The 27,014-nt window shown below is 53.3% G+C and overlaps 3 protein-coding genes across 7 annotated transcripts; 2 read left to right on the forward strand and 1 right to left on the reverse strand.

Annotated features, from left to right (window-relative positions):
* Positions 1-2,257: 2,257 nt before the first annotated feature.
* On the reverse strand, positions 2,258-10,223 carry ARFRP1 (ADP ribosylation factor related protein 1). 3 transcript variants are annotated; one of them, XM_065691836.1, is made up of 8 exons: positions 10,119-10,223; positions 8,769-8,868; positions 8,335-8,422; positions 7,786-7,868; positions 7,409-7,490; positions 7,039-7,109; positions 4,502-4,602; positions 2,258-3,145 (listed from the first exon to the last, which is right to left on the reverse strand). In XM_065691836.1, the coding sequence occupies exons 2-8, from the start codon at positions 8,859-8,861 to the stop codon at positions 3,136-3,138; spliced, it is 528 nt and encodes a 175-aa protein (XP_065547908.1). In that variant the 5' UTR covers positions 8,862-8,868; positions 10,119-10,223; the 3' UTR covers positions 2,258-3,135. The 3 variants fall into 3 exon arrangements, with proteins under 3 accessions (XP_065547908.1, XP_065547906.1, XP_065547907.1); XM_065691834.1 differs by having other exon boundaries at positions 2,258-3,150; positions 10,119-10,222; XM_065691835.1 differs by having other exon boundaries at positions 2,258-3,150; positions 8,769-8,879; positions 10,117-10,217.
* ZGPAT (zinc finger CCCH-type and G-patch domain containing) lies at positions 9,997-17,385 on the forward strand. 2 transcript variants are annotated; one of them, XM_065691792.1, is made up of 7 exons: positions 9,997-10,332; positions 10,572-11,392; positions 12,381-12,514; positions 13,243-13,392; positions 14,409-14,540; positions 15,341-15,734; positions 16,161-17,385. In XM_065691792.1, the coding sequence occupies exons 2-7, from the start codon at positions 10,737-10,739 to the stop codon at positions 16,297-16,299; spliced, it is 1,605 nt and encodes a 534-aa protein (XP_065547864.1). In that variant the 5' UTR covers positions 9,997-10,332; positions 10,572-10,736; the 3' UTR covers positions 16,300-17,385. The 2 variants fall into 2 exon arrangements, with proteins under 2 accessions (XP_065547864.1, XP_065547863.1); XM_065691791.1 differs by lacking the exon at positions 9,997-10,332 and having other exon boundaries at positions 10,369-11,392.
* Positions 17,386-17,479: 94 nt separating this feature from the next.
* LIME1 (Lck interacting transmembrane adaptor 1) lies at positions 17,480-26,627 on the forward strand. Of its 2 annotated transcripts, none has more exons than XM_065691823.1 (6): positions 17,480-18,607; positions 22,136-22,288; positions 22,803-22,854; positions 22,950-23,037; positions 23,375-23,748; positions 24,406-26,627. In XM_065691823.1, exons 2-6 carry the CDS (start codon positions 22,173-22,175, stop codon positions 24,751-24,753), a joined length of 978 nt encoding a protein of 325 aa, XP_065547895.1. In that variant the 5' UTR covers positions 17,480-18,607; positions 22,136-22,172; the 3' UTR covers positions 24,754-26,627. The 2 variants fall into 2 exon arrangements, with proteins under 2 accessions (XP_065547895.1, XP_065547896.1); XM_065691824.1 differs by having other exon boundaries at positions 23,375-23,643.
* The last annotated feature ends 387 nt before the right edge of the window (positions 26,628-27,014 follow it).

Below are 27,014 nucleotides of genomic sequence, written 5' to 3' on the forward strand. Positions count from 1 at the left end.
CACTTCCCTTTACCTCAGTGTAAAGCGTGCTAAAGGAAAAAGTGATTACTACATACGGGTGATGTACGTGTTTCCCCTTGGGAAGATAAAGTGTCTCTTCAGAGAAAGAAATAGCTGTAAGCAGGCGTGGGCAGAACGGCTCTGTCTCAAAGGTATCAGTTACCTGAAAACCTGATTACATTTGAGCTACTCAGAAGCATCCTCGCTTCGGCTGGAGGCCTTGCAGGGGGTTCACTTGCAACGCAAAAGCATCTTTAAAAGAAGCCTGTGCTTCCTGTAAGGACTTGAATAAGCACAAGTCTAAAAGATGATACATTATCATTTAAATCACTGATCAAAACATAATATAGTTATCAGCCACCAGCATCTCACCTTGGACTGTCCCAGTGGGATTCTTTTTTGACAGAGCTTATGCATTACCATCCCTTTTGAGACAGCTTTCCCATGTCAGCTGCATCCGCTGGTCTGCACTGAAGCATCAAGAGATAGACTGAAGCTGCAGTAAACCCAGCTGAGGGAGGAAGCCATCCTGACCTTGTGTAGCTGTTTATAACCACACAGAGCAGATGCAATCAAAACCCCTGCTGACTTAGCAGCACTCCACTGTCTTCACGCTCCATAAAGTAACTGCTCATGGTACCTGCTCAGAGAGATCTGAGCCCAGACTGTGCTTGTGCAGCACGATCCTTATCTCACCCTGATACAGCAGCTGATCCAGACGGATTCCTTCCCTACAGTCACGCTGCAGCACAGAGGACACACCAAAGCAATTCAGCAATGTCCTGTTTACCTGCTGGCTTCTCCAGCACTTGGGAAAGCTTTCGACAGTATCAGGTATCTGTGGTGGTGGAAAAACCTGACGGTGAAGTTGTTTCCTAAAGCAGGTGTTGTGAGCCAAGCAGCTGCCTGTGTGTGCCCCATCACGTAACCAGTTACTGCTCTAGAAGCTGCAATGATACCACACTTTTCACTGCTGATTTCAGAGAAATCCTCCCTGGTTTTCTGTGCACATCAGAGCAGGCTCATATTTATGTATCCCAACTGATGAATCATTCTGAGAACTTGGAATGTTGAAGTCAGAAGGATTTGCTTTAAGACTTCCTGCTGATATGTGCCACAAAGCAGTCTTTGTGTCTAGATACTTGTGAGAACAGCTAGAGCCTCAAACTCAAACCTGGCTTTTTTCCTTCATGGTCTCCTAGGGAATAGGGAAAGGAAGAGATCTGAGAAGAGTATGTGGAAAGCTTGGAAAAACCCCGCTGTCCCATTAATCAGACATTTCAAATTACTTGACTAAAGTGTTTTGTCTTTCAGCAAAGTCACTGTTTTCCATCTTCAGTTTAAGCATCAACCCTGCCAACCAAAACAAGTGCCAGGACCACAAGGATACTCAGGCTTTCCGAGATGGCCAAGTAAGAAGTCACTGGTGTCCACCACTTCTGTGCACCTCAAGCTCTCAGCCCATCACATGCAGCACCTCGAGAAGATGCCACCTCTTACAGCAGGTGAGTGGTCTTCAAGGGATCCTCTACCTTCAGAAGCGTGTAAGATTCCCCCACTATGTCTAATGGAGCCCAATAACATCCCTGGTGCCGGGGTTAGATCTACCACAGTTTAATTCTTCTGGGATATGGCCCTGACATTGGCACCATTCGTATTTAACCTCGGGTACTGTGTTACACAAGCAATGGAAAGGGATTTGATCTCTCACCTGACAGTTGGTGTGGCCTTCTGCTATCCTAGTGCTATTGAGGAGTAAGGTTCTGCTTTCCAGTGTTCAATTATTTCCACTGACGTGATGTGCTCAACGACACAGTCCAGCTGCCCTCACGCTTTGACCCAAAATGGAAGGGTCAAAGGGAATGAATTATGTTCTCTTATTAAAACATCCTGCAATGAATTGTATGGAGAACATTTAGCAGAAAGTTCAGCAGAAAAGTCCTCTGACAGAAGCCGTGTCTCTAAACAAACAGTACTAACGCTCAAATAGAGCTTGAATAATGTCCTCTTAGCAATGTGAGTAAACCAGTGGCAGGAATAACTCACCCACTGCCAAACCACTGTAAAAAACACATGTAAGAGGATATATTTGGTGAGATCTTAGTGGTACATCAGCACAATGACTAGCTGGGTAGGCTACATAAAAAGTGAGCACTATTTGACTTTGAGAGCTGCCTTTCTGCTCTTTCTTGCCTGTCAAAAAACTAGAGGGTTAAGTACCACTATTTCCAAACAGCAGCTGTTTCAGCAAGAGAAGTTCAAAGAAGTAGGAAGCTTTATTGCATACTGATTTCTCCCTGCCTAGAGGTTCAGCTTTCAGCCTAGATCACAGAGTGGGCTTCAATTCATTCCAGTTACAGAGGATACCGATTATTCTTATCATTAAAGAGAATGCACAAGAGATTGGCAGTCAAAGCAAGGCAGTGCTTCTGGAGTTCGTGTCCTCTTCACAACACCCATTTTAAACAGTGTACCCTTGTGCAGTTGCTGGCTTCCACATCTGCATTTACCACAGGTAAAAGTTACAAACCAACATGTCGACTGAAAATGGAGTTATAATCAACACTGTCCCTCCCCATTATACAAACAGCAGCATAACAGGGCCAGTAACACCCCCTACAGCAACTCTGGGGCTGGAGCAGTGTGGTATCTTCTCAGTCTGAAGGGACAGCCATTGCCTAGGCTCTCCCTCCCCTCTCATATTCACCTACACAGTTCCTTCAAGAGTTCCTTCATCCCGCTGGCCTCCAGCCTGTTAGACTAACAACTCAAGAATCACAAAGTAATACAGTAGAAAATTAAGTCCTTTGCATCTGCAGCAATGTGTAAGCTGCCACTTGGTCTACACCCTCTGGCCAATGACTTAATACTTATTGTAAGAGATTCCCACCCCCAACCCCAGCTGGAATCCTCTGCTCAAGTATTTTAGACACAGAAAGAGAATGTCTCCAAATTTAGGAAAGAATCAGGTGTAATAGAAATCCAGTGGACCACCTTCTTGAAAGGGAGCACAAAACTGTGTGAAAAGAAAACTGTCCATTCCTTGGCTGACTTGGAACTTCTTACGTGATGTCCTTCTTCCTTGGGGGCCGGTGAATGTTCCTCACCACACACTTCACCATCCACTCGATTCCTTCATTCACTCCTTTGCTAAGGAAATAGACAAGATTTCAATCCAAGAACAAAACCATGGCTCATGCAGCCCCTGAGCCCCCACAAGAGCAAGTGAAGGGTTATTTTTGGCATTACTATGTTAGCTTCTCACACACGCAAACAATGGGAGCCTGACTGCTTTTAACCAGTATATAAACTCCATCCCTTACTTTTCTGGTGCCTGTACAAGTCTACATCCCATTTAATTAGTCATTAGCTCTGTGGAAACCTTGGGATGAGCAAGCATCAAACTACCTGAGAGCACCTCTCTGCTCTGCAGAGCTTCCCAGCCAGGACTTCCAGTTTATGTCAGAGCAAACTGAGACAGAAATTCTGTAAGGAAATTCCACACAGAGGTGTTGTACAAACCCCACACAACTGAAGAAGTTGCACTGCAGAAGGTTATTATCTATTACTTCTCTTCTAGTCAGTGCTCAACCATTGTTCTTGGGTTATTCATCTGCTTAATGGCATTGAGTCTTAGCAATGCAGACGACAGAGATTTTTTCTCATGGTTTAAGCAGCTTTTCTTATCCTTTGCAATAACTTGTATAATAATACACATAAAATCCAAAGCAATCTGAAAGCTCTGGATTCAGTACAGGCAGCAATTCAGACAGCAGTATTTCTGGCCATCTGGGACAGTACTTTAGACCTATGCCGAATCGCACTTTTCACTCAAAGAACTGAAAGTGCAACCAAAATATTACAAGACTCAATGCACAACAGTGACGACAAGGTATCAAGAATCTAGTGGGCTGGCCAAGGTCATGGCAGCAGCTGCGTGTTGTGCAGCTGAGGAAGAATCAGCTTCCCAAATGCTGGTCTGCTCTAGTCCCTGTATCTTAAGCCACAAGCATCCCCAGCGTAAGAGCACTACTGGAGATTGTAATATTACCTACATTACAAAGCTCATCTGCACACCAAGAAATCCAAAAGCAAGAGCATAATTACACCACCACCAACGGAACACCACTCATCCCTCTGGCAGTGTCAGAAACAGCTGTATTTCCAGCTGATTTCTTACACAAAAGCCAGGAGCTGCAGCAAGGCAATGACTGCAAAGATTATTGTGTACAGGGAAGGGATGATAAAGCACAAGAATCAGCAGCTCCACATCCCACTGCTCTCAGCCAGCGGCATATTTCCATTGTGTTTCATATGTGGGATTTACAGATGAAGTTACTGACCCTGTGCAAGTTCAAGGTTCACAAACGGAGATCTGTATCTGCTGGGAAAGAAGTACAGCTCTCCCCTCAGGGACTATTAAATCCTATAGTACTGCCCTGCTTGTGTGACTCCCTGCAGCTGCTCGGTTAACCAGTACCCCATCTGTTCTCGTACTCACCCAGTAAGAGCAGAGCAGGCTTGGGTCAGGCAATCTCTCTTCCCAATTTTGTTAATGCAGTCACTAAATGCTGTCTTGATGTCAGGGATGGACAGGCAAGTCTGCAAGGGAAACCAGAAGACCTTGCTTTCTACACTACAAGAGATGATGACCTTCTTCCAAATGAATCCTACCACATCCACAGTTGTGCTTCAGTCAGGGTGGCACAACGCTGTAAGGTCAAACCACCCCAAGACAACACCTATTTACAAAGCCTTCTGAAACTGGTAGTTTCAGAACTCCAACAGCTGGAGAACCAACTTCTTTCAACTTTTCCATCTTTGAGGCCTTTGACAGGTCCACTTTTCCCATAGCAAAGTGGTGCTGTAGCCATTTTTCCCCCCAGCTTAATCCAGGATAATCACTTCCCTTTTCACCCTCTGAAACAATCATGGCTTGCCCTAACTCCCCAAAAGCTGTTCAGCCATTGTTCTCCATAGACATCTGCATCAGGAAGAGCTTTGCCTCTGAGGAGATTTTGCACCATTCACACTGTTACAGCAGAATGTTGCTGAATCACAACCCTACCCCTGCTTTGGGGAAATGTCCCTTTCCCCTTGGATGAAGCACAGTAACACCACTAAAGCATCAATTCAGAGAAGCCTTGGTTTAGTGCTTAAGGGGAAGCCGTGCCCCTGGAATCTTGTCTTACAGCAGAGGATGAGGCACATTACCCATCACTTCAACAAAGAGCATCTGAGCTTCTCGTGTTTGGGAGAAAATGTCAGCTGTGGCTTCCAAGTTCCCCTCTTTTCCACCTCCATATCCACATTACAAAACACTTGTTTAGAGATGTGTTTTGCTTCTCAACTGAAACCACACAAACCAAGAGCAAACTAGGGAAGCTGGTTCTGTGATCACATAAACAGTGCACCATTACAATAAAATCCACATCTGACCTTTCTGGAGTGACGGCATCTACCCTACATTCCAGAGGAAACTCACACAACTGGACAAATCTGACTTCCCCAAAGGAATGCACCATAAACCATTGTTTCATGAAGGCTTTTCAAGACAAAGTGCAGCCAGGACTGACCTGCCTGCACAACCAAACTCCTTTTATGAAGAGTTCAGAACCCCAAATTAAACAGAACCCTAAATCTGTGGCCTGGTCCCTAAAAGGGCAAGGATTCAGTTGTAGCTTTTAACTTGAGAACCTGTTCCAAATACTTCTTTCCAGTCATATACAAAGTCCCCATTTTTTTCTTTAGTCTGAACAGGGTGCCAGAAGCACTGGTCTTTGCAGTACACCCCTACCAAAATATCCATACACAGCCACAGGGAAAATTGGAGCAGCTTTCCAAGTCACTGCATATAGTGTATTTCTCAACAGCTAAAGGCAAGAGTGCAGACTGCTCCCTGCTGTGAAGCTGTACTGTTGCATGGAAATATGAGAGTATCACACAGAAGAGACAGTAATCACAGCCAAGTCAGGAGCACAAATCAGCAGTTCTGTCTCAATCTCATGCTCTCTTTTAAGTGCAATTAAACTTCTTCTATTTCTAAGACTAGATAATGTTACAATCATGTGAAAAATCTGTTGTGCTGCACACATGAAGCATAACCAAATCCTCATTTAAAACCAAAGTGGTTTCTATGGAATTCTCCAGTATTCCCACAAGAACACTCACTGACAGAGGTGTAAATCCAGGGAAAGAATCTGGGTTACATTTGCATACTGAAAACAGACACTCATCACAGCGGCCAGGGCTGGTACTTCCAAACCGCACTGGAAGTCTCTGGCTCCATCTAGAGATTAATTCCTCGAACTGCAGCACTGGAATTCCAGGTACAATGCGTGGAAAGGAGGAAAACATGGAAAATACCATGGAGACTTTAGGCACCCTCTTCCCTGTTTTCCATGCCGGAGGAGGTGATTACTGCCCTGGATGTGCCTCCTAAGCAGCCACACTGTAGCGTCCACTAACTTGTCAAACAGAAAACAAGAGGTCTGCAGTTCTGGATATGCTACAAAGAATCCAAATTTCACTACCACGAAAAAGCATTCCTTGGAACTCACTGCTGGTTTTGATGGAATGCTCTGGGACAAACAGAATGTTCCATTGAACAGATCTTATCTAGTTATGGGAAAGGGATGATATTGCTTCACATGCATTTGTTGGGCTGCTCCCAGGTAGCAGCAGAGCAGCATAAACAAAGTGCACTAAACATCTTTTTGCTGAATAAACAGGAAAAAACAGTATCAAGATACCAAGTCATGATGCAAGAAAGACCAAGCATAACTACATAGTCTGTTATCTTTACGTAAGGAGCTCAAAACAGCTGAGATGGACGTGCCTGCAGTAAGCTCATTTATACCACTGGAAAAGGGTTGGAGGAGAAAATCAGTTAAAGCTAAATTCAAGGCAATTATTTCCAGCAGTGGGGAAGTGCCACAGGATCAGCCCACGAACATGAAACATATTTAACATGAATGCAGAGCTCACCTTTCCAAGGCTTATTTGCTCACATAAGAAGTAAATCTGTAATAATCTTACCTCTACATCTTGCTTGTTGGCCAACACCAGAATGGGAACCCCCTCCAAAGCCTCACTGGTAATCATCTTCTCTGTGAAGCACAGAAACAAAACCAGAGCTTTAGTCACTTCTGGAAAATAAAGTTGTGCAAATGCTTGCCATCAACTAAGTCAACCTAGGAAGGAAGAAAGAGGCTCCTTCAAGGTGACTGTAGGCCACAAAGGTGAGTCCTGGGTTACAGACAAGACAGATGTCAACAAGAAAGTGGAAGAACACTGCAGACGTGTCATTAACTGGCTTCAAAGACACGGGAATGGATGTGACAGCAATGAGTGAACTGTGCCCCAAACTCTGTGAAATCACAGTGAAGGTAAAACCCAATGTACTCACCAAAAGCTCTTTTAGATTCTGAGAGCCTCTCCTCATCCGTAGAGTCAATAACGTAGATCACTCCATGAGATTCAGCATAATACTGGAAGGAGAACAGAGACATTAGTGCATTTATCCACTCATTTGTTCCCCTTCCTGGGTTTTCGGGGTGAAATTTTGACACAACTCTCAGGTACAGGTTGGTAAGTGCTGTTTGTAAACACTAATGCAAATATTAAGCATGATCTTTGAGTCTTGCACAGATATAGGTGAATCTCTGGAAAAGTGTTGACGCTAAATATAAGTGTTACCAAGAAGGCTGCATCATTACTAAATGATCATAATGCTTCTAAAAGAGACAAAACCATTTCTAAAAGAAAAACAAAAGCATCTCCCACCTTGTCCCAAAGAGACTGCAGCTCCTCCTGTCCCCCCAGATCCCAGAACATGAGCCGAGTTTTGCCAACATCAATAGTACCAACTACAAGGAAAAAAGACAAAATCCAATGAAAATGAAAAGTGGTCTTTAGAGCACAAACACCTGCAAATCCCCTTAAGAAGTGTGGGGTAGAACAGACTTCCAGAGGAACACTCAGTGGCTACTTTCAACAACAGCAAAATACCCTCACGAAGAGCAACACTAATATCAGAGTCATATCAATGCAAATGATACCAGAATCAAGGCAATGGATCAACTCCAGGGAAGTTTAGCTTGATCTTGGAGTGTAGCACTCAAGGGGAGTACGTGGGGGTTTAAGACCTCAGGTTTTTAACTCATAAGCTAAGAAAGGTGATGTTATTCTCTTACAAAAGACACAGGGAGTTGGGGGATTCGGTTTCTGCTCCTAGGAACTACTTTGCCCTTGCCAGTTTCTAACCATTTCAAACAAGAACCAGCTCTTGTCTAACTGCAGCAAAGCTGAAGAACTCCAGAGAGATTTACTTACTGTTTAAGCCCACAGTGGTTGTGATTTTGGACAGACTCATCCCTTTGTAGTTCTTGTTAAATCGGGTTTTAGTTTGTTCAAGGAAGGTCTGAAAAGGAGTAAGAAGCTGTATTTAGTCTCAGCTTAGGGTAACCCTAACCCAAACCTGCCTCTGCATTTCTGCGGAATCCAACTCCAACAGACACTGCCCTGCCTAACCTTAGAACAAACCACTCTTCTTGTTCCCGATTTTAGCAAGGAAAGAAGGGATTGTGGGTGATTATGGGATTAGCAAAACCCCAGCTACAACCTTCAAGGTTTATGCTAAGTTAGAGGGAAAAGTTGCTTCTTTGGTGTGGCATCACTAAAATAACTCACAATCCAATCCATCCTGTCTGGTGGATGTGTAGAATTGTGTGTGCCCCCCCCCACACCTGGTCATAACCAGCACTTACAGTTTTCCCAGCATTGTCCAAACCAAGGATCAAGACGCAGTACTCATCCCTCTGGAACATGTATTTATAGAGCCCGGACAGCAGAGTATACATCCTGCTCCTGCAACAAGTACCAGGAAACATTAGCAAACAGATCATTCCCAAAAGTCTCGCATTCCACAACGTTTCCCAACACCAGATAAAGAAATGACGTTCTTCTTTTATCAGTAGCTGTCAGATTTCAGCAATCCCAGGATAAATCACAGATCCGAGGGAGATTGTGCGAGTAACTCAAGACTGAGTCTTTAAATGCAAGTGAGGGATTATCTTCCAGAGCTTAACCTCTTTCTGCACATAGTGCCCAGTGTGTACTGCAAACACAACCCTCATTTGAAAGCTATTCTGTCTGCTTCTGGGCTTAAACAAGAGCTATATATAACAGTATCACAGGATCTTTAATGGTTGAACTAAGGGCAGTGAATCTCAGAATTGCATAAAATCTCCTGCTTGTCTTACTTTAAGCCTTATCCAGTAACAAACGCTGTTACAGTACCCACTATCCAAGTGTTCTGTCGTCTTGCAACGCCATGCAGACAAGGCAGGTAACTGCCGAAAGCACAAGACTAAGAATCAAAGTGACACAAACACTGGCACAGGGTGCCCAGAGAAGCTGTGACTGCCCCATCCCTGGCAGTGCTCAAGGCCAGGTTGGACACAGGGGCTTGGAGCAAGCTGCTCCAGTGGAAGGGGTCCCTGCCCGTGGCGGAGGTTGGAGCTGGATGCGTTGAGTTTCCAACCCAAACCATTCTAGGATTCTATGATAAGATTTGCTAAGATGCAGGAAGAAGCACGGGTACCAAGTACTACATCTGACTCACACAACATTGCGACAACTCTTCTGCTTAAATAGTAACAAAACCTCGAGGCAAAGACTTTACGAGGCAACTATGTGCGAACAAGCGTGCAGAGAAATACTCCGAAGTCAAACGCCGTTCCCTAAAGGGGAAACACAGTTGTAGCAGCCCACAGCTGAGCGGCCTCTGGGGCTGGGCACTCGGGATGAGGTCGGCGCACCTCAGGGCGCAGGGGGGTGTCCTACGGCAGGCACCAAGGCCACAGATCGGGGACAACCCCCGGCCCGCTCCCCTTTCGGGACACCAAGGTACCCTTGACGGGCCCAGAGACACCCCCCCCCCCCCCCGCAGCCGGACGGGGGGAACCGGCCCTCACCGCCATTTCCCCCTCACGGCCCAGGGCCGGCTGCCGGGGCCGGCAGCGCCTCACAATGCCGCCCTGAGCCCAGCCGCGGCCCTGCCGCCCCCCGAACGCGGAGCAGCGGAGGGCAGAGCCCGAAACCCGCGGGCTCCTCACCAGGTACCGGAGACACCGCCCGCCGCACCGCTCCTCAGCGCTCGCCATCAGCACCGACCACCGGCGCCATCCCCCGCGGGGGGCTCTGGGAAATGTAGTTCTGGCGCTGGTGAGGAGCGTTGTGTGGGTACCGGAACGAGACTACAACTCCCAGAATGCCTCGGGAGGACCCAGTGCGCAAGCGCTGAGTCAGCGACAGAAGCCGGAAGAGGAGGTGATAGGGGTGTCATGGCGGTGGTGCGGTAGGGAAAGGGGAGCTGAGGGGTGAGTGGGGCCGCCACGGCCGCGCCTGTTCGGGAGCTGCCGCCAGCCCCAAGGCGGAGGGGTCGCACCTCAGCGCCCAGGCCGTTGGAGGAGCGGTGTTTCGGCGCCCTGGAGGGAGAGGGGAGGGCAGGGCCGGGCCCGGCCTTTCCTCTGGCTCTCTCATCGCCTTTCGCTGCCTCTCTGCTGCAGGAGCATCGGCCTGGTTCCTTCCGAGGGGAGAAGCAGAACGGGGGTGGATGGTGGCTTCTGCGGACACGGGTTTGTTACCCAGAAAGGTGCTGTCTTTAAGTAACTTTGGGTACGTGCTAAGTTCCCGTAAAGGACACAGTTAAGCACGCCTTTGTTTTGCTGATAATGGAGGAAGAGAGTCTGGAAGCAGCAATTCAGACCTACAATGCCCAGCTGCAGCAAGTGGAGCTGGCGCTGGGGGCAGGCCTGGACCCGTCCCAGCAGTCGGACTTGATTCAGTTGCAGGAGGATTTAAAGCAGCTGATAGAACTGACCGAGTCCAGCCTGGTGTCTGTCAAAAAGAGCAAACTTCTGGCTACTCTGGATACAAACGCTGCCTCCTCCTCCACCCCAGGAGGTCTCCTGGAGCAGGGCACCAACGCAGACGCGTCTGCCCAAGATGAGGAGTATGCTGCCTTTAAAGAAGCCATTGCTGAGATTGGAACTGATGAGAAGCCTTCAGCTGGTAACAGTGAGATGTCATCAAAGAGGGATGAGGAAACTGATGACAGAAATGAATCAAAGCACAGTGAAGAGGAGAAGGAGTCTGACAGAGAGGAAGAGGAGGAGGAGGAGGAGGGATTGAGTGGGATGAAGGTTAAAGCTCCCTACTACAGCTCTTGGGGGACGCTGGAGTACCACAATGCCATGATTGTGGGGACAGAGGAGTTGGAAGATGGCAGTGCAGGGGTGCGAGTGCTCTACCTGTACCCAACTCACAAGTCCCTGAAGCCCTGTCCCTTCTTCCTGGATGACAAATGCAGATTCAAAGAAAACTGTCGGTAAAGAAGGAAAAAGGGGTGGGAAGGGGTTTAAGTCCTTCTGTTGCTGATGCCCTGGTGTTCCGAGGGATAAACCTGCTTTGGAAGTGCCACGTTTGGCTTTTTTACCCAAGGAAATTGGGCCTTTTTATGGTTTTAAAGTGTGTTTTGGTGCAGTGGCATCAGCTTGGCTGTTTGCTTCCGCTGATGCAGAGGTGAGGTGGGAAATCCCATGGGGAAGTTGCAGAGAATCAACTGCACCCAATCAAGTGGCTACATTAATAACTGGGCATTCTAAACTAAACCAGCAAAGCTTGGCTGTCAGTAGTTGAAGCATTCATGAGAGGCCAGAGGGTCTCCAGCTGTGGAGATCTTCAGATCTTCCCTGGGTAAGGCCTTGAGCAGCTTGATGAGTTGGACTAGAGACCTATGTATCCATGAGACCCTGCTCGTCCCAAAGGACCTGTGAACTCTCCTACTGGATGTATCAGTAGGAAAGAGAGCCTGATGCTCTGGGGTGGGATGCTTTCTTCATTATACGACATAAATAATATGTTCAAGGTGAAAAATTAATAACTTGTGTGACCTTAGGGCAGCTCCCAGTGTCTAAGGGGGCCAACTGGAAACCTGGAGAGGGGCTTTGGACAAGGGGCAATGGCTTTACCCTACCAGAGGGGAGACTGAGATGAGCTCTTAGGCACAAGCTCTTCCCTGTGAGGGTGCTGAGGCGCTGGCACAGGGTGCCCAGAGAAGCTGTGGCTGCCCCCTCCCTGGCAGTGCTCAAGGCCAGGTTGGACACAGGGGCTTGGAGCAAGCTGCTCCAGTGGAAGGGGTCCCTGCCCGTGGCAGGGGTTGGAGCTGGAGGAGCTTTAAGGTCCCTTCCAACCCAAACCATTCCAGGATACCCGAAAGGCCATTGAAGATGCATCACCCCTGACAACTTGTTTGCACTTTTATCTCCAGCCTGCTCCAATGAGGTCAATAATTCCTCTTCTCCCTTCCCTGGCAGGTTTTCCCATGGGCAGGTGGTCTCTGTGGAGGAGCTTCAGCCGTTCCAGGAGCCCAACCTGAGCACGCTGGAGGTGGGCTCCTCCTGCCTGGCGAAGCACAGTGATGGGATATGGTACGCAGCAAAGATAACTGGTGAGTCTGAGTGTGCTTTGCAGGATTCCATGTGGAAGATGGAGGCTGGTGCTTACATGAATGTAAAACTTGGCTGTTTTGGTTAATGGTAGAAAGGCTGCAGCCCTACACTGGAAATCTTGGCATAGCTTGGAAAATACTCTGAATTTTGTTAAATTTGGGAAGGGGATAGGCCAGGAAACAGGAGAATGTTAGACAAAAAGAAGACCTAAAGATCAGGAATGTGGAAAGGAAATGACTGTGTTACGAAATGACTGATAACTGCCCAGGAAGGGAGGAGACAGGTGGTGCAGGGATTTGCATGCATATTGGGTTAGAATTACAATCATCTCCTCTTGTTTAACCAGAAGTCAGGGACTGGCCCTGCCCATCAGCTGCTGATACAGGCTTCTGGCCTGGGAATTCTCTCTTTCCATCTTTCTTTGCCCGTTGTTAGGTCAAAGGGAGCAAGTCTTAACTTCTCTTTGATTCAGTTTCCAACAGCCCATCTTAATTATTAGAACTGAACCTTTAAGCCTCAACACAGGCATTGTGGAGGTAGCTTTTCACTGCAGTGGGTGCTTCTTCCTCCCAGACAAAACCACAAAGGAAAAACAGATTTTCTTTAAAACACATGTTCCTTGGGCCTCCCTCTCTCCCATATCATTCCCTGGAGCTAACCCTGATTTAGAAAGCCCTCTGCCAGTTAGATACTTACTGGACTCTGGTCCTTGCTTTTCCTTCTATAGACATTGACAGTGGTTACTACACGGTGAAGTTTGATTCTCTGCTGCTCAAGGAAGCTGTTGTGGAAGGAGACAGTGTCATTCCCCCGCTGCGAAGTGAAGAGGCTGCCGAGTCTGATGAAGACAGTGTTGATGATTCTGGTTATGCTAAAGGTGCGAGCAAAACAGCTTGAGATCTAGGTCTGCCTTTCTCTGGGACCTATGGAATTACTCTCCTGGTGCTGCCCTTATAAGTGTCTCATCTCTGATGCAAGAGCAGAGCATCTCTTTGTATGTTGCTGAGCAGTAATTAGCTGGCATGTTACAATTGCAAACTAAAACCTTTGGTTTATGCAAACTATTGGGCTGTGGGTTAATGAAGGTTGGAGGTTTCCATGGGAACTTCCAGTATGTGAAAGAAGAGGGTTTTAAACAGAGTTCCAGGCTCAGAGTCTGCTTCTTATGTGCCTGGCTGAGTTGAGCTAATAAGTGAGTGAGGAGACCTCCTCATCTCTGGGAGCTTTGTGTAGCTACATGAGAGTAGAGACCCCAGTAACTGAGTGTTTGGTCCTTCCAGTGCCTCGATGAGGTTGCAGGAGCAGCCATGCCCTGTTTCACAATTGAAAGCTGACACAAAGAGAGCCCAAGTGACTTCTTTGAGATGAAACAGGCAGCACCGTCCCTGTGCCAGTGCCACAGTTACATCCCAGGGACAAAGTTGTGTCCTGGAGCTCTTTACATGTCACCTAATAGAGATTATTGCATCCTAATAACACAGAATTAAGCATTGTGGCCTAAAGGAGTCTCATACCAGAGACATGAGCCGGAGGCACAGGATAAGTGTGATGTGCCACTGTGCCAAAGTTTATTCTGATGGTATATGTCACTCTATCACCATCCTGGAAGGAAGGAAAAGAGGCTTAAAGACTCTTGGAGGAGTCTGCCTGGAACTGTGAGGTGATGCATGCATTAAATCAAGTGAAATCTCATTTAAGTGACTTGCTATGCAATGTTCATAAAAGCGAGAGTTCAATAGGAACTAAATAGGGCTGGGGGAGCATCCAAATGGTTCTGGGGTGTGAAAAGTACATTGTACTGAGGGGGTTTCATGCTGTGAGGATGCCCACATGAAGGTTTTGCATAGCAGCTTCACTTCCATGTTTCACCGATTCTTCTCTCCTGTGCCACAGTGATAGATTCAAGAGTTCCAGAGAATGGGGAATGGTCTCCTGCATGCAGCTCCTCCTTCGGTGGCTGGGAAGCTCATACTCGTGGTATCGGCTCCAAATTGCTTGTTCAGATGGGATACGAGTTTGGGAAAGGTAAGGGAGAAAGAAAGGCACCCTGGTGCTGCAAGAGCCTGACTGCCTCCATGGTTCCTAAAGCTAGATAAGAAAACCAGGGTTTTGGATGAAGCTAAAACTTCCGTGTGCTGAAGAGAAGAGATAAGGCTGGAGCTGTGTGAGGAATCACAGCTGTGTTGGGAGGCAAGAAGGGATAACTCAGTTAATGGAAGTAGAGGCACATGTGTGTACCAGCCCCTCTATGGTAATAACAGAAATCGGAGGCATTTGGAACCATGGTCAAGTTGATGATGAAAGCCGTGAGAACTGTTGTGTGAGGTGTTCAAAGGCTTTAGGTGGAAGGGAACTGATCTATGAAGCTTCTGATGTCTGTGTTAAAGCATCTCCTGGCTCTAGACACAGACTTCAAAGCCTGCTCAACCAGCTTCTCACTACACAAACTGCACTGAGCCTTGGGGGCTTTGGGAGGGCAGTCTGCTGCTTGCAGTTGTCTCTGCTCCTCCCAGAGGAGCCAAACCAGTTTGAAGAAGAAGCTGACTTGAGACGCTGAGAACATGGGGCTGAATCTGGTTTGACAGAAACCAGCCTGACTGATGGCCTCGGGTGTCTTATCCCATCTTCTGCCATCAAAGGCTCCTCTCATAGTGTCTGCATCCACCGTGCTGTGGCCTTTGCTGCTCCCCTTGACTTGGATGGTAGTTTGTTTGTTGTGCCTGCTGAGTTGTTCCAAGCTTGTGACTGTCGGTGTGAGCTTGTGGCGGGAGGTGGCTCGGAGAGGGGATGTCCTCACTCACTGCAATCGCTTGGTGTCTCCTCAGGGTTAGGGAAGAACTCACAGGGCCGAGTGGAGCCAGTGCAGGCCGTGGTGCTGCCTCGAGGGAAGTCCCTCGACCAGTGTGCGGAGGTGCTCCAGAGAAGGAAGCAGGGGAAGCTGGACCCAGGCAAATCCAGGAAGTGCCAAGCAAAGGGGAGCAGCCGGAAGCCTTCCCACAATGTGTTTGACTTCCTGAATGAGAAGCTGCGAGGGAAGAGCGCTGGGGAGAAGGCTGGAGGGATGGCAGTGCCCAGGAAGACCAGCAAAGAGATCTACCATGCCAGCAAGAGCACCAGGAAAGAACTGAGTGTCCGCCTGCTCCAGACAGTAGAGAAGATCGAGCGAACACAGAGGGATATCATAGGAATCCAGCAGGCCCTGGAACGCAACATTGGGCGGTAGGAAAACAGCCTCGGGACTGCAGGGGGGACTGAGAATTCTGGGGCTGCTGGGAGAAGGTATAGGAGGAATAAGTGATGTGTGTGGATGAGATCTAAGGGGAAGAGGAGGAGAGAGACTAGTGTGTGCTTCAGACCAGCTTTGACACTGGCAGATGTGTCTGGGGTCCTTTGCCTGGAATTGAGGCTGTGGTGACGAGAGGAAAGGTGCTGGAATCTTCCCTTCTCATGCCCACCTCTGCCGTGCTGTTGAGCATCACAGGAGGATGTTTTCTAGCCCAGATTGTGCTGAGCATCAGGTTCTTCCTGGCTTTCAGCAGGTCGCTCGTGCAGATCCCACAGGAAAGGGCAAACCCTCCTGGGATGATGACATGCCTTTGGTCTTACCATGCAGGATGACTTTGCCATTATGTTTTTTGCTTCTAGGCACAGCGTTGCTACGGCTCAGCTGAAGGAGAAGCTGGCTAATGCCCACAAACAGCTGGGGCAGCTGCAGGCCCAGGAAGCCAGTCTGCAGCAGGAGCAGAAGAAAGCAGACACACACAAGAAGATGACTCAGTTCTAGTCTCTCAGAGAGGCGTTTGACTGCAGTGATGGTCCTTCCAGCCAGCCCTGGTGCTCACAGCCTCAGAGCCTGGGGGAGCCTTCCTGCTCCTCCGGACCTCAGGCTGCCCAGCCTGGAAAATGGGCTGAAAAGCAGTCATTCCTAAACCCAGATGGCTCTGAGCATTGCTGGGAAGGGGAGGAGCACGCATCCTGGAAGCAGTCAGTGAGCCTGAGCCTTCTATGAGGGCTGGCCACAAGAAACAGGATTCTCTGCTCTCTTGCACACTTCTTCCCTTTGCTATCACTACAGAGTCTGTAGCTCCTCGGGTGGTAACGTTGCTGGCTCCACACCAGCTGAGGAGGGGCTTTGAAAGCCCCACATCCTGCGTCAACTGTGGCTTGTGTTGGCAGCCAGCTGACAGACACAGAGCAGAGGCAGGGTCCCAAAGCAGAGCAGGGTGAAAACAACAAAGGCCAATGGCTTCAGCTGCTCTCTGCCTTGTAGGTTTTGCCAGGGGATTAAGCTGAGAACACAGTTTGGGGGTGGGGAGCAGCTCCTTGTAGCCTCAGTGTAATGAACAGACAGAAAACTGGCAGCTTGGAGGTGGGCACTCATTGCCTCAAGCTTCAGATTTCATCTCTTTGGGTGTAAGAGTATCCCAGGACATGCTGTAGCCTCATTGACTTGGCATGGGAAGCCACGTGGTTTCACATGTGGAGTGCCAAAGCTGGCGGGGATAAGAGCAGAGTAACAGAACTTCAGACCTCCCGGTTGTTCTGTCCCAAGTGGCTCGCTGGACACAGGTCCTCTTCTTAAACCCGCTCAGGACCCAGATCCGGGCCCTGGCTGAGCACTGAGATGGGTCTGTGCGATGCAGCCCTGCCTGTGGCAGAGCTTCAGGCCCGGCTGGAGGCAGGTGGAGCAAGCAAAGCGCCTTTGCCTGCAGCATGGACAGGCTGGACAGGAAGGATGTGTTCCCCCAGGTTACATTGTGCATTGGTGGCAGCCACTCCTTGCCCCAGAGGAGATGGCTTCATCAGAGTGTTTCTGGTGGGCCTGGTGCAGTGAAATTGCTTTTAGAAGAAATAAATGTTTTCAATTTCACGCCAGTATCTGAAGGATCGTTTTATTCCTTCATTTAAGGAATCGGTTTCCTTTTATTCCGTGGGTCATTTTTCTGATGGAAACTTTTGCTCCTTTGGTACCACCTTCTCTGTCTGTTGTAAAGGTGTCAGCTTGGCCAAGGCTAACAAACTCCACAGAAAGCCTGAGGCTGAAGGAGAAGGGATCAGAGTTGTGGGATTCAGCATCGCTACAGCCACCCCTTGGGAAACACAGCGACAGCAGAAGTGAACAAGAGGGACATCAGGGAACCTCTAAGTGACTTTTTCCTCCTGGAGAGCTCTTGGATCCTGCTCTGATGGACTCTGCTGATGGAAAAGGTGCTGTGGGCTGCCCTGAGTCATCAGCATCGGTCTGTTTCTCGCTGTATTATCTTCATTGTGCTGAACTTGGGTTCTCTGCACTGGGCTTAACTCAAGGGTTTAACAAGGGTTGCTCAGTGCCCTTCCCTTACAAGTGACTGTCTGTTTCCCACACTTGAGTGGTGTTAATGTGCCCGGCTCAGCCTGAGTGCGCACTGAGGCAGCACTGGTGGGCTGAGGTGGGCAGAGAAACTCCTTGGGCTTGGTTTGTGCTCTGACACTATCTAACATCATCGCCCCTCTCAGAACTATCAGCCCTGTGTCTTGGCTGAGCCGTGCTTTGACCATTCCTTGGGATTTCCACAGCCTTCCTTACCAGAGTCCTGTTGGAACGGCTGCTGCCTCCCTCCCAAGGCAGTTCACATCCCTGGTGAATAAAGTCGGGGTTTATTTGATCCCTCTCTCCTCGTAAGGCAGCGTTCATTTGCAAGGGAATGCTCGTCTGCGGTGACCCATCCTTTGCCTTACATTGCCTGGGGATAGAGGGCTGGGACTCAAACCAGCCGGGTGGGAAGCAGAGGGTGCTCTTGCTGAGCCCGTCTGTGGGTGCTGCTGGCAGCCAGGGTGGGGAGAAAGCAGCCTCCCATTGGGTGCAGCAGCCACCTCGGCAGCCCAGGAAGCTGTGGTGTGCGCTGCATGGTATCTGCTCGGAGCCATCTGCTCTGGAAGGAGCTGAATCGGAGCGGGAGAGCTCACATCGAGATGTTTGAACTGTTCGGGAGCCCCTAACAAGGAATAACATTGGGATAAAAGGAGCCAAATCCTGCAGGTCGGGTGGCAAGGGAAGAGAGCATGATCGGATCCCTGCCCTTCACAGTCACCAGCCTTTGAGTCTCTGCAAGGTAAGTGGTGGTTTTCTTGCCTCGTGAACTCAGGTCTCTGCGGCTAAAGCAGGGGCTGAAAAGTACTTTAGAACCGCCTGATCTAATGGGAATTGCAGCGCTGTTGGAGATGCTGTTGCAGTAAGGTTGATGGGACAGGCGGGATCCCTGCTCTGCAGCAGGGCAGCATGAGCTGGGGTGAACTCAGGCTGCGAGGAGGGCTGAAAGCGCTGTGCTGCTCCATGCTTTGTGCTCGGGAAGCATCTGGGCTTGGAAAGGAAGAGAAGGAGCTTGAGCTCAGTACTGCTGGGTCTTGAGTCTGGGGGTTGAGTGGGAGCCGGTTCCTTCCACGGTGAGCTGGTGAGTGCAGAGGTGGGGAGTCAGGTTCTCCACTGAAAGATTCCCGGTTGTCTCGTGGGGAGGGTTTTGCTCGTGTGTGGAATGGCTCCTGGGGACTGCCGAGCTGTTGGCTGCAGGCGAGGAGGCTGGAGAGAGCGTGGGCATCGAGACCCGAAATGACTGGAAACTGTTGAGTTTGTGGCAAGAAACCCACTGTGGTCGCTGTGATTCCTGAGCAAACCCGCATCTATCCCCATCATCCCCCCATCCCGTGTTTTGGGTCTGGCTTCCCCTGTCTGCCGCCCCGAGGTCCCTGCTGGCGTCTGCTGCGGCTCGGCTCTGCAGGAAACCTCTCGAGCAGGTTCTCAGCTTCTCTCCGCCCGAGTGAGCGCGGAAGGGAGGAGGGAAGGAAGATGCCGCACCGGTGTCACCTCGAGCAGAGCAGCGGGGCACCCGCCTTCAGGCTTCAAAACTGCGCTTCGTAGCGTCCCACATGGGTCGGAAGGGACCTTAAAGCTCCTCCTGCCCCAACCCCTGCCCCGGGCAGGGACCCCTTCCACTGGAGCAGCTTGCTCCAAGCCCCATCCAGGGCAGGTTCAATGGTGCCTGTTACGGGGTTTTCCTTTTTCATACTTGAAAGTAAAAGCTCTACTTCTGCTTCTTGGGGCTCTTCTCTCACTGCAGCTCCCCAGGGTCCCCGCGCTGGGTTTGCTGCAGGCACTGATGGGAATCGGCTTCTGATGTTTGCCTTGGTTTCTCGCAAACGCTCCGTTGGGAGCTTCAGAGCCGTTCTTGTGGTCCCCGTGCGCTGAGCGCGCTGGGGTTCCGCGGGGCGGATGAACCCGAGGCCGGGCAGGAGCAGCAGCGCTCGGTTTTCCACCGTCAACTCAATCCTGGCGGCGTGAAGCCCAGGAGAGAGCCCTGGGCCTGTTGTAGCACTCACGTCCTGGGGTAAGAAACCACCTGCGTTGGTGGTGCCCGTGCTCAGGGCTTACTGCAGGGACCGGCTCCTGCTCGGAGGCTCCGGGTGCGCATCGCACGTACGCGGGCTGCGACCGCTCTCGCCTTCAGAGCCTTGTGGATCCTTATGAGAGCCTGTGTGTGAGCCCGGAGCGCAGCCCCGGGATGGGGAGATCGGTAACTCCATTGGCAGCAGTGCAGGTGGGCGTTGGGCTGCTGGAGACGTCGCCTTGCGAACTGCTCCATCCCAGCCGGGCCGAGCGCTGCGTTCTGCTCCCACGTTCCTCACTTTGGGAGAACCAATGCGTTGTCCCAGGAAGCGGCATCCCCAGTGACTCAGTGCACCAAGGGGCAGGCGCTGTTTCTGCAGGTCAGAACCGCAACAGAAAGTAGGGCAGGAGCAGCCTCTGTTCATGTCAACCTAAGGAAGCTTCTCCATCCCTCAACCTTAAACACTGGCAAACACACCCGCTGTGAGATGAGCTGCCCCGTGTGTGCCTCTTAAAGCTCCCACTTCCATTCTGGCCCAGCACCAGCCCCATGGTCCCTGCTTAGAATGGTGCCTGCTGACCCTGCACAGCTCTGCCCCGAGCTCAGCCTCTCGATGAGCCCAACGAGTTGGGCCAGGGCTGTGCAAAGCGATGCCCGCGTGGCCGGTAATCCCTGTCCTCCGTGTGTGCCCGGACAGGAAGGCGCTGTTGTCTGATTGAAACGGCACCAGGGAGGGATCGGTCCCTTCCCAGCTCTGATCCCAGCCGGTCCATCCAGCCCCGTCGGTCCCTAAATCCTGCCTCGCTCTCCAGGGGTTAAAGCTTCAGCCAAGGGAAGTGCCCCAAGGCGTGGGAAGTGCTCAGATAAAAGGGTGCTCGAGTGGGCAGGGCGAGGATGCTGTGGGGTGATGAGGATGCTGTGGGGTGATGAGGATGCTGTGGGGTGATGCGGGGTGCAGGGGAGCCATTGGTGCCGCCATGGGGCTGCTGCAGCACCACAGAGGCACCCGGGGCAGGGGGGTTCCTCACCAGGGCTCATCTGGGTTCAGACAGGTAAGGGGGTGAGTAAGAGGTGCTCAGGGTGCCCCATGGCATCCCCGTGTCCCCAGCTCCGCTGCTCGGATCTCCCAGCCCCATCTTACTTGGGGACTCAGGATCAGCTACTGAGGCTTCTTCAAGCCGTGCTTTACCCCAGCGCTGGGAACTGCCTTCGTTTCCCTCTGCATCAGGCAGTTTCCAGCCTCTGGCGTCCGCACCTCGGGTACCAGGCCAGCCCGTTTTGGGTGCAGGATGTGCATGGGGCTGCGCTTGCGCAGAGCTGGGAGCAGCGCCCGTTGGCTGGACACGGTGCAGGTGAAGCGGTGGCAGCTTTTGCTCTGCGGCTGCTGATGGCTCAGCAGGGACAGGGATGATGGGATGGGATGGGATGGGATGGGATGGGATGGGATGGGATGGGATGGGATCTCACCATAGGAAAGGTGTGAGATGCTGATGGGGTGGGAAGCTTCTGCTCTTTGTGTTGGGCTCCCCAGCACCTTTGGGCCTCTGCACTGCTTGCTCTGGCCTTGCTTCCGCTTTGGTTTGCAGGGGGGACCTCTTCCCTTGGATAAGGCACAGGGAAGAGGGCCGGGCTCGGGCAGGGCACGGCTTCTCCTTCAGGAAGAGGAAGGTGGTCGGAGGCCTGGCATCCTGTGTGTGATGCTGGTGGAGGAGGCTTGGGTCCGTGTGTGCCCGAGAGCCGCCACGGCTGGGTCGGTGCTCGGTGGTGACCCTGCAGCTCCTGCAGCGCCCGGGGACCCCGCCGCCCTCATGGCAGGGATCGATGGGGCTGAATCCCACCGGGCTTGGAGGGGGAGACCTGGGGATGGGGAGGGTGAAGCTCGCCCTGCTTCCGGGAAGCTGACTCAGCTGTTTGCTGCTCCTGTCGGGGCCACCCCTACCCCCGTGTCCCCAGACAGCGCCCGGGCAATTCGGGGTGTCCCGGAGGGGTTTGGGGGCCCCGTTTCAACGTCTCAGCGCCCACTTGGGAGCTTGAGTCTTGCGGGGTTGGTTTGTAAGCAGTGACCCCGAGCTCTGATGTTTCCCGGGGTGAAGCAGCGGAGGTGACGTGGGGAGGGCAGCGGCTGGCCAGAAAATGGGGGTCCCTGGGCATCCCCTCTGGAGCATCTCCCTGCATGGGGACTGCGCTGCGGGTTCCTGCAGCCCCATCCCCAGCCCTGCTGAGCCCACTTCCACCCCACCTCCTGTGTTCTCTCCGCAGAGCTCGGCCCCGCGGCGGTGCTGGAAGCGGCTGCCCCATGGCTGCAGCTGGGGGCGAGGGGCAGGGGGGGACCCCGCTGCTGCCAGCGGGCGCTGCCCTGGCCCTGCTCGGTGGCCTGGTCTACCTGGGCGCCCTGTGCGCTGCCTGCAGACGGTAGGTGCTGCCCGCGGCTCCTCTGCCCTCCCTCCTGGGCATGGGGACCCCTCCATGGCCTTTGGGGGGGTGCACAGAGAGACCCCATTGGTGCCTGTCCTGAGCTGGGGCCATCGGGATCTGCTGCTCTGTTTGCCCTGAGCCTAAACTACAGCCCCAGAGCAGCTCCGCCTGGCCTGATCCTGCACCCCTGTGCCTTGCTACCCCCTGGTAGCCCCCCTGCATCCAAAGGGCTCACAGGAGCAGCCCGGAGAGGGCTGAGGTGTGACCGGGATGGGCAGGGTGGGTGATGCCAGGGGTGCCCCCATGGCTTGGTGGGATGCAGGATGCAAACAACACCTCCCCAGCCAACAGGGACCCTGCTGAGGGGCTGGTAATGGAGCAGGGCGATGGGTTTGGGGGGGGCGCTGCCCCAGTGAGGGGCACCCGGTGATGCCCATCATGGCCAGCTCGGGGTCTTTGGGCACCTGCTCCTCACCCGCAGCCTCATGCTGGGCCCCGCTTCTCCCCACAGCAAGGGCAGGAAGAAGCAGCTCCCTCCGGATGGGGTGAAGCTGGTGGATGAGGTAAGCACGAGCTGGGGCAGCAGGATGAGCCCTGGGGGTGCTGCAACCCCCCCAGCTCCCATCCCTGGCGCTGAGGGTCCGTGTCCCCACTGCAGTCCCTGCTCAGACAGACGCAGCTGCGGTCGCTCAGCAAGTCAGACACGAAGCTGCACGAGCTCTACCGGGTGAAGGCCGGGGATGATGGTGAGTGCCCATGGCGGCAGCCAGGACCGGTGCCCATGGCAGCAGCAGGGTCCGGTGCCCATGGCGGCAGCAGGGACCAGTGCCCATGGCGGCAGCAGGGACCAGTGCCCATGGCGGCAGTGGGGACCAGTGCCCATGGCAGCAGCGGGGTCCAGTGCCCATGGCGGCAGCGGGGACCAGTGCCCATGGTAGCAGAGGGACCGGTGCCCATGGCAGCAGAGGCACTGGTGCCCATGGCAGCAGCGGGGTCCGGTGCGCACGGGGCAGCATCACCCCCGTGCCGTGGCGCTGGCGCCGGGCTCGGTCCCTGCTCCATCCCCATCTCCCCTCCCCGCAGCCCAGCGCCCGGCCAGCCTGGACTTCACCAGCCCCACGCCTGCTGACCCCCAGCACGGCGCCGGAGTCCTCCTGCACCGGGAGCTGCCGCAGATCCCGGTCCCCGAGCCCCCGGCCCCGGACCAGACCTACTCCAACCTCCTCTTCCCCCCGCGCCGGCGCCCGGCGCCCGACACCGTCTACGAGTGCGTGGCCACGGGGGGAGAGGAGGCCCCGGTGTCCCCCCCTCGGGCTGTGCATGGGGCGGCCGATTACGCCTGCGTGCGCAAGGTGAGGAAGGGGATGCCCGTGGAGGCGCAGGATGCGGCTGCAGCCATGGGGCCCCCCCAGGCCCTGCAGTGCTGGGATGGCTCAGGAGGTGCCCCCCAGGCGAAGGTACGGCTTTGGGGGTGGCAGGGATGGGGTACGTGGGGGATAACGTCACACCGTGCATCCCTGGGGTGCCCGTGTTGAGCAGAGCATGCCAACCTAGCGCAAATGGGGCTACTACACTTCAGCGGTGGTACCAGTGGAGGTTTTCGGGGTCAGGATGAAGCCAAGACCCCAGACACAGGCGATGCTGTTCTCTGTGTCCTGCCAAACGCTCCCTGTGTTGTGTACAAAGGGGATCCCCAACGGTTGATCTGCTGTCAGCATCCTCCTGGGATATGGAAGCTGGGAGGGGGGCACGGGCATGGGGATACCCCAGTGGGCTGGGATTGCCTCCAACCTTCCGATATCTGAAGGGGGCTACAGGGGTGCTGGAGAGGGAATCTTCATCAGGGACTGGAGCAACAGGACAAGGGGTGATGGGTTGGAGATGAGGCAGAAGCTCTTCCCTGTGAGGGTGCTGAGGCGCTGGCACAGGGTGCTCAGAGAAGCTGTGGCTGCCCCATCGCTGGCAGTGCTCAAGGCCAGGTTGGACACAGGGACTTGGAGCAAGCTGCTCCAGTGGAAGGGGTCCCTGCCCGTGGCAGAGGTTGGAGCTGGAGGAGCTTTAAGGTCCCTTCAACCCAACCCATTGAGTGAAGCCTTGGTTCCTTCCACGCGCAGCTGGAAGAGATGTACTCCACCGTCTGCAAAGCCACCAAGAAGAAAACCCAGGTCCCTGCATCGCCCCTGAGGGAGGAGGGCGCCCAGGCCCGGTCCTGGTCCCTGGCAGCCCATGGCCCCCTGGACCCCTGCTATGAGTCCATCAATGACAGAGCCTGGACCAGTCAGGGCCGTGGCCCCGACCCGGACTATGAGGCCGTGGATGTCAACTGGAAGAGGATGGTGAAGCGGGACAAGGCCCCCGAGAACCTGTATGAGAGCGTTGGGGACATCTGGGCTGGGGGGTCCCAAAGAGCTGCGGCCAGGATGGCGGCCAACGGCCTGGAGGTGTACATCACCAACCTATAGCACCCCAGGGTGCTCCCACCGTGCGGGGTACCCATGGGAGCGGCTTTCCAGGGGGCTGAGCCCCCCCGGGATGGGCACCCTTGAACCCATGCCCACTGGGGTGGCTGCATCCCCGCAATGGCTTTCCTTATGTAGTTTATATTCCTTTAAGCATCCTTGTCCCATCCCAACCCAGGCTGACGTTGGGTGCCCTGGGATGGGTGGTTTGGGGGTGCTGGGTGCCACCTGGAGCCCGGTGGGACAGAGATGGTGCTGCCACCACGATGGCAATGGGGTTGGGACCAGTTGTGGTGGTGGGGTCGGCCCCGTGGCTCTGTGCTGCAGGATCAGGCCCTTCATCACTTGGGTTATGCCGTGAGTGAGGGGTCTCCATCCTCCTCCCTCTGCCTTGGAGGGAGCAGGGCCCCATCCAGCCCCCAGGAAGCCCTGAACAGCTTCTCTCCCATCACTGAACACCCCCGGTTATGGGGACCTGTGCCTTGGGGCAGAGCAGGCTGCAGGCTCTGCTTTGTCCCTGTCACCCATTCCCACCTTATGGGTCTGTACAAGACAGAGGTGCCTCCAGAAGCTGCCATCTCCCAACCACCATTAAAAGGCTGAGATGGGGTTACCCGTGTCAGGAAAAAACACCTAAAACTGGATCTAAACCCCTGTTGTGGTGGGTGCTGGTGCTGGGAGAGCAGCTTCGGGCACAGCGTGGCTGTGGACGGGTGCACCCACCAGCCCGGATGGGGATGCGCAGCACCAAGAGCTGCCAAAACAAGCTCTGGGGCTCTGCTCAGTGCTGGAGCTGGGGACCATTAGCACAGCGCTTGCTGCTGCTCACCTCACATGAGTGCTGCAGCTTCAACCCATGCCAGACATGCACTGTAGAGCTGGATGAGCGCCCAGAGCTCTTTGAACCCCCCCTGCCCCCCAGTGCTCAACCTTTCCTCCTCTCCTCCCCATAGCGAGTTGAGCATCCCTTCCCCAAGGGATGCCCTGTATCACGGAGGTGATGCTCTGATGATGGTCCCATGGTGCTGTAGCCCAACTGCTTTACAACCATCTGACCCCATCTCACTGGTACTCGCTGGGGCTGGCTGGCACTGTGGCAGCAGAACCATCGTGCCGTGCTGTGCCGTGCTGTGCCCCATTGTGCCATGCTGTGCCATGCTGGGCCGTGCCCTGCAGCAGGCAGGAAGCGGCTTTGCCCTCACATCGCAGAGATTAAGCACAAGCACGAGGCTCTCGGCAGCCCCCGCTGCAGACGTTGGTGCCGGCGGTGGTGCCAAACCACAGGCGCTGGGGTGCAGGGGCCGGCCCCGGTGCTGCTCGCAGCCGCTGCCAGATCAGGGCACTGATAGAGCCCGCGTGCGGCGCCTGCTGCGATGCTGCCGCGCTCTTCCTGCCCTCAGCCGCTGCGTGGGCTCCCCCGGCCGCATCCGTCCCCTGCTCCCCGTCTCCATCGTCCCATCCCGCAGCTCTTGAGGGCTCCTGCAGTGTCTGAATCCCATGGGAGTTGTGTTTGGGCTGCACCAGCCCTGAGCATCCCGGGACAGGATGGGCCCTGTTGGTGGTGGGGTTGGATGTGGGTACCGCTGTGCTGCTGCCCCAGCGGAAGGCAGGCTTGGCACGGCATCAGGCTGCATCCAGGCTGGGGAAAGCTGCTGCTCTCATGGGCCAAAGCATCTCCCAAACCTGTCCCAGCAGAGGAGGTAAAGCCCCATGGGCAAGGCTGCCTGCTTGTCCGTAGTTCATGGGATTTGGGACAGCCAGACTCACATTCACATCGGAGACCAACTGCCCCGTGCTTGCGTGATGGAAAATGCGTCCAGAGCCCCAGCACGAGGCTCAAAGCCTGGGGGGGTGAATGAAAGATCCATCCCAAAACATCACTTGGAGTCTCGTGGTCTGGTTGGGAAAGTGAGGGTTGGGTGGGCTGAGAGCATCCCTCTGTGTCCTGATCCTGCAGGATCCTCCATGGTACAAGGGGACGGTGCTACAAGGGGATGGTTCTGTAAGGGGACAGGGCTACAAGGGGACGGTTCCATAAGGGGACGGTGCTACAAGGGGATGGGTCCATAAGGGGACGATGCTACAAGGGGATGGGTCCATAAGGGGACGATGCTACAAGGGGATGGGTCCATAAGGGGACGATGCTACAAGGGGATGGGTCCATAAGGGGACGATGCTACAAGGGGATGGTTCTATCAGGGGACGCTGCTGCGCGGTGCCCTTCCCGCAAGGGGGAGCGAGCAGGAGCCCAGCGAGCCCTGCAC

Source organism: Lathamus discolor, chromosome 11 (genome assembly GCF_037157495.1).
Source record: "Lathamus discolor isolate bLatDis1 chromosome 11, bLatDis1.hap1, whole genome shotgun sequence".
In the NCBI taxonomy this organism is placed as follows: Eukaryota; Metazoa; Chordata; class Aves; order Psittaciformes; family Psittacidae; genus Lathamus; species Lathamus discolor.

Excerpts from the sequence above, each read along its gene's own strand:
- ZGPAT (XM_065691792.1), top strand. The coding sequence starts at position 10,737 with ATGGAGGAAGAGAGTCTGGAAGCAGCAATTCAGACCTACAATGCCCAG. Across the intron at positions 11,393-12,380 it reads AGATTCAAAGAAAACTGTCG|GTTTTCCCATGGGCAGGTGG; the intron begins GTAAAGAAGGAA and ends CTTCCCTGGCAG. Across the intron at positions 13,393-14,408 it reads TGATTCTGGTTATGCTAAAG|TGATAGATTCAAGAGTTCCA; the intron begins GTGCGAGCAAAA and ends CCTGTGCCACAG.
- ARFRP1 (XM_065691834.1), bottom strand. The coding sequence starts at position 8,861 with ATGTATACTCTGCTGTCCGGGCTCTATAAATACATGTTCCAGAGGGAT. Across the intron at positions 7,869-8,334 it reads AACCACTGTGGGCTTAAACA|TTGGTACTATTGATGTTGGC; the intron begins GTAAGTAAATCT and ends TTTTCCTTGTAG. Across the intron at positions 3,151-4,501 it reads GCCTGCTCTGCTCTTACTGG|CAAAGGAGTGAATGAAGGAA; the intron begins GTGAGTACGAGA and ends CTATTTCCTTAG.
- LIME1 (XM_065691823.1), top strand. The coding sequence starts at position 22,173 with ATGGCTGCAGCTGGGGGCGAGGGGCAGGGGGGGACCCCGCTGCTGCCA. Across the intron at positions 22,289-22,802 it reads CTGTGCGCTGCCTGCAGACG|CAAGGGCAGGAAGAAGCAGC; the intron begins GTAGGTGCTGCC and ends TTCTCCCCACAG. Across the intron at positions 23,749-24,405 it reads GAGGTGCCCCCCAGGCGAAG|CTGGAAGAGATGTACTCCAC; the intron begins GTACGGCTTTGG and ends TTCCACGCGCAG.